Raw genomic sequence first — 5,348 nt, forward strand, 5'->3', positions numbered from 1 at the left:
AGGGCCGACTGGCATCCAAAAGTTTTCCTAGTAAATGTAACCCAGAGGTGGCTGGAAGATGTGTTGGGGTGAAGAGGTTGTTCATTTTGTTTTCTTTGCTCCTTCACCGCCTCCCTCCCCCCCCACCACCACCATTTCTTTTTCCCTTAAATCGTAAAAGCAGTAAATCAAATGCAGTATGGGATTGAGGTTTTTTTCCTTTTCATTTGAAAAATCCTTTTAATTGAAAAATCACATTTGGGGAACAAAGTGGTCAAATGACAGTGAATTTCAAACTTGAGAATGCTGACTTGATTAAAAAAGAAATACTGATCTTTCTTAATGGAGGGAAAATCAAGTGCATGCGGCCAGGAGACCTGGGTTTGACTTTTAGCTTCGCCACTTGCTAATTGTGCAATCCTGAGCAACACCCATACCTTCTCTGTGCCTCAGTTTCCTCATGGACAAAACGGTATCATTTCTTTCGAAAAGTCGTCCCTGACTCCCCTCTCCCCAACACGAGGTTGGATGGCTATAATCTCTCTTAGCAACCTGAGAGTCCCACTGGGATGTAAATTCCAGCAGCACTGGGACCCGGATCTGTGGACTTTGCTTCTGGTAAGCAGAACCAGAACCGAGGGGCAGTCGCTGTGTTGAATGGATGCATGAATGAATGGGAGATGGCCTAGGTGTTCAAGGGGCACGTGCACAGCGAGGCTTCACTCCCTGGGAGTCCCTTGGGAAAGGCAGAGCGGCCAATACTGATTGGTGCTGATGTGCGAGCTCGGAAAAGGGAGTGTCGGTTCAAAGTTGTTGGCTACAGCGGGTTCCTCTTTCCGCTGGAATCACATCCTCTGTGGCTCGGAGACATTCCCAGGGATTTACATAAAGCAGCGTGAATCACCCAGACAGAAACTGAGAAAGCAAAGGGACCCTGCCTGATCCTAGCCTGGCGGAGCTCGGAAAGAGGTGGAAATCTGTCTGAAGTTTGCAGGAGATCCGCGCTGCCTAGGCAAAGGGACCCGGCGACCACGACACCACCGCGAGGGCCCAGGGCGCGTCCCTCCCGCCAGGCCCCAGACTCCGGCTCTGCGCCACCCCCTCCTACGCCCCGGCGCGGGCGCAGCCAGTCCGGCTTCCTCCAGGCCCCTAAGTCCCAGACCGAGTGTGGGGCCGCCTCTCCCTCTCGGAAGGAGCCATCGCCGCTTTAAGTGGAAGAGGAGAGGAAGGGGGCGGGGGAGCGGGGGGCGGGGAGCGGAGGCGGAGGAGGGGGAGGGGGATCCCCCTCGCTCCCACGTGGTCCGGGCGCCTGTGAATCGCGCCCACCGGAGGGTCTCACAGCGAAATACAAAAGCAGCTGGGAAGCGGCGGGGACTCGAGTTCCCAGCGCCGGGCGGAGCGCCGGACAGAGCCCCGCAGCACCCCGCGGCCGCGATGGGGCCGAAGCGCCCGAAGCCTCGGAGCCCACAAACTGCCGGGCCCGCCTCGCCGCCGGGACCCGGGTGCCTGGGCTCGGCTTGAAGCGGCGGCGGCGCACCGGCACAGCCGCGGGAGCATGGGCAGGAGGATGCGGGGCGCCGCCGCCACCGCGGGGCTCTGGCTGCTGGCGCTGGGCTCGCTGCTGGCGATGTGGGGAGGGCTCCTGCCGCCGCGGACCGAGCTGCCCGCCTCCCGGCCGCCCGAAGACCGACTCCCACGGCGCCCGGCCCGGAGCGGCGGCCCCGCGCCCGCGCCTCGCTTCCCTCTGCCCCCGCCCCTGGCGTGGGACGCCCGCGGCGGCTCCCTGAAAACTTTCCGGGCGCTGCTCACCCTGGCGGCCGGCGCGGACGGCCCGCCCCGGCAGTCCCGGAGCGAGCCCAGGTGGCACGTGCCAGCCAGGCGGCCCCGGCCGGAGGAGAGCGCCGCGGTGCACGGGGGCGTCTTCTGGAGCCGCGGCCTGGAGGAGCAGGTGCCCCCGGGCTTTTCGGAGGCCCAGGCGGCGGCGTGGCTGGAGGCGGCTCGCGGCGCCCGGGTGGTGGCCCTGGAGCGCGGGGGTTGCGGGCGCAGCTCCAACCGACTGGCCCGTTTTGCCGACGGCACCCGCGCCTGCGTGCGCTACGGCATCAACCCGGAGCAGATTCAGGGCGAGGCCCTGTCCTACTACCTGGCGCGCCTGCTGGGCCTCCAGCGCCACGTGCCGCCGCTGGCACTGGCTCGGGTGGAGGCTCGGGGCGCGCAGTGGGCGCAGGTGCAGGAGGAGCTGCGCGCTGCTCACTGGACCGAGGGCAGCGTGGTAAGCCTGACACGCTGGCTGCCCAACCTCACGGACGTGGTGGTGCCCGCGCCCTGGCGCTCGGAGGACGGCCGTCTGCGCCCCCTCCGGGATGCCGGGGGTGAGCTGGCCAACCTCAGCCAGGCGGAGCTGGTGGACCTAGTACAATGGACCGACTTAATCCTCTTCGACTACCTGACGGCCAACTTCGACCGGCTCGTAAGCAACCTCTTCAGCCTGCAGTGGGACCCGCGCGTCATGCAGCGTGCCACCAGCAACCTGCACCGCGGTCCGGGCGGGGCGCTGGTCTTTCTGGACAATGAGGCGGGCTTGGTGCACGGCTACCGGGTAGCAGGCATGTGGGACAAGTATAACGAGCCGCTGTTGCAGTCAGTGTGCGTGTTCCGCGAGCGGACCGCGCGGCGCGTCCTGGAGCTGCACCGCGGACAGGACGCCGCGGCCCGGCTGCTGCGCCTCTACCGGCGCCACGAGCCTCGCTTCCCCGAGCTGGCCGCCCTTGCAGACCCCCACGCTCAGCTGCTACAGCGCCGCCTCGACTTCCTCGCCAAGCACATTTTGCACTGCAAGGCCAAGTACGGTCGCCGGTCTGGGACTTAGTGTCACCGGGAGGAAAAGAGAGAGACCTGGGGCTGGGGTATGGATGATGGGGGGAAGGGCCGTCGCCTCTGCTACTGTCAGGGACCAGCCGGCCAACGCCCACCCGCAAAGGTGTCTAAAAACTTCAGCTTTTCACCCATCTGCCCCTTTCTTTCAATCCCACGCTGTTTCCTTTCAAAGTTCTGGGAGGACGAACTCACCGAGGCGAGAAGTGTAACATTCTCTCCACCCAGCTTATAAAAGGATTCTTTACTGTGCCAGCAGGGGGATTGGATCCGAAGAAACTGGCTACTGGGGTTTGGCCCCCGAGTGGCCGTCCCTGTGGGAGATGCACCCCGTTCTTGGGCCCCCCTCATTCCCTTTTCGAAAAAGGAAAACTTGCGTTTGAGCCGTTGAGCTAATTCTGCAATTTTCTACCAAACAGAGCGCTGGTGGCCCCGGAGCAGGGCTGTGACATTGGCTGGTGGAGCCCCCTTCCTGTGTTCTCCCTTTGTTCCAGCGCCGCGATGGTGAGATCACTGTTCCAAGCAGGGGGACGGCTCCCGATAGGACAAAGAGAGCAGGACCTCCAGACTCTGGGGAGCCCTGCAGACCTTGACAATTTGCCTGACTCATTCCTGACCTCTTGTCATTTTGGCCTGAAGGCTACAAATTCAGGGCCAGCTGTATGCACTAAGTCAAATAATGAATTTCTTCCTCCCTCTCGCAACCGACCAAAATTTTGACAACGATGATGTTCACCAGAAGGAAAAAAAAAATCAGTTTTATGCACTTTATTTTGTTTTGATTTTAATTTTTTATTAAGAAAAACTTTTTTATTTTACAGAATTTACCTTCTCTGTATATATGTGCATAAAGTGTGGTGTAAATATACTAAACAAACTTATATTTCAATAAAAGGGAGTTTAAAATTTATAATTTAATTCCTGTGGTTTTAACTTGTTTGATGTTTCTGATGCCCCATCTGCTTTCAGAATAAGATTTAGGTTTTCTTTCTTGTGGATGTGTTTTTAAAACAAAGGATGCATATCCATTCCAGTTGTGACTACAGAACTTACAGAATTGAACAAAGATAAGAGCAGACTCCCTGTCCTCACTCAGATGAACCTTGGTGCTGGAAATTTGAGTTTAGCCTAAAATGTGGGGGGAGATGGGGAGAGAGATGGGAGGAAAGTGTTCTATTTCCTGGCAAATAAAACTTTGATGTGAAAGGATTTCACTGTAATATATTCCTATATTAATCATTTGGCAAATATGATAGAACCAGATGTAGGGACTAAAATATGACAAACACCCCCTTTTTAAACTTAACTACCGTGATCACATGTTGCAAATTATTATCAGCATTGTAATTACAGTGCATCACAATGTGTACAGATGATAAGCTGAGCCCACATTGGGAGCAGGTAGAGAAAGTCATAAATTAATTCTTCTCTTAAATCTCCTGGCATAAATTCCAATGGATTCAGAAGATCATAATCTCCAACATCTGGACTCATCCAGTTCTCTGAAGAGGTTGTACTGTTTTCTGGGTACTAAGTGCATGGTCCCCTCAGAGCAGCCAGCGTGAGACCATGAAGGCGTACAGTGCTTTGTGTATGACATTTGGACCCTTTCTAGGACTTCAAACAAATTATTTTTGGATTTTTATCTCAAGAGGAAGAGCTTGATTTGTATTTTACGGCCTTTGGTGTTTTATTTTGGCATTTTCTTTGGTATCTGGGCCCAAGTGATCTTGCCTGTTACCTTCTTTTTATTTAATGACCTTTAACTCAAATCAACTTCTGGTTGCAACTTTAATAGTTTTTTATTTGACTTGCATTTGTAAACCTAGGGTTTTATAGACTCAGGAAGCTATTAAATCTCTGGGGGTTCCCCTTCTCACTCTGCATTACAACATAGTGTGTAATTTAACTATTTAATGTCATCCTTATGTTTTCAGTGCCTTTTGCTAAGCCAAATCTTATCTCAGCCTTAAAAAAAAATAGTCCATAAACTATCTGTGGTGTAAGTCAAGTGTTTGCACAGTACAGCCATAGAATATACTGATAATCGGAAATTTATCTTTTTTCAAGACATTGTTAATGGGATACCTCTCATAATTACACCTTTCAGAAAGAAACATTTTCCATTTCTGGTGATTATTTCACTATTAGATTTGCTGCTTTAGTTAATGGAGGCTGTTCCAAGAACAGGACAAGTATTCAGCAACCTGCATTTTTACCCAACATATTCATGGAGGAAAACAATGAGCAGTAATAAGTTAGAAGTTTCACAGATTGCACAGGAAATACATCCTGGATCCCATGAAGATTCAGCACTGGTGAGTTCCGGGCCAGCAGCATTCTCTACATTCTTTCTAAACTTCAGTTCCAAGCCCAGACTTGATCGTGGTTAACCCAGAGCAAAACACTGAGCATAATTTAAATGGCTCTTCTCAGATTCTTTAGTGAACCGTGTCTGCTTGTTCGAGAAATAAGTTTAATTACATGGTGGAGTT

General features: G+C 53.7%; 1 protein-coding gene across 1 annotated transcript; it reads left to right on the top strand.

Annotated features, from left to right (window-relative positions):
• Positions 1-243: 243 nt before the first annotated feature.
• On the top strand, positions 244-3,766 carry FJX1 (four-jointed box kinase 1). Its single transcript, XM_034932402.4, has one exon. The coding sequence runs from the start codon at positions 1,535-1,537 to the stop codon at positions 2,846-2,848; it is 1,314 nt and encodes a 437-aa protein (XP_034788293.1). The 5' UTR covers positions 244-1,534; the 3' UTR covers positions 2,849-3,766.
• Positions 3,767-5,348: the final 1,582 nt, after the last annotated feature.

Source organism: Pan paniscus, chromosome 9, assembly GCF_029289425.2.
Source record: "Pan paniscus chromosome 9, NHGRI_mPanPan1-v2.0_pri, whole genome shotgun sequence".
Lineage (NCBI taxonomy): Eukaryota > Metazoa > Chordata > Mammalia > Primates > Hominidae > Pan > Pan paniscus.

What these genes read in the sequence shown, in the direction of transcription:
- FJX1 (XM_034932402.4), top strand. Translation starts at nt 1,535, where the DNA reads ATGGGCAGGAGGATGCGGGGCGCCGCCGCCACCGCGGGGCTCTGGCTG.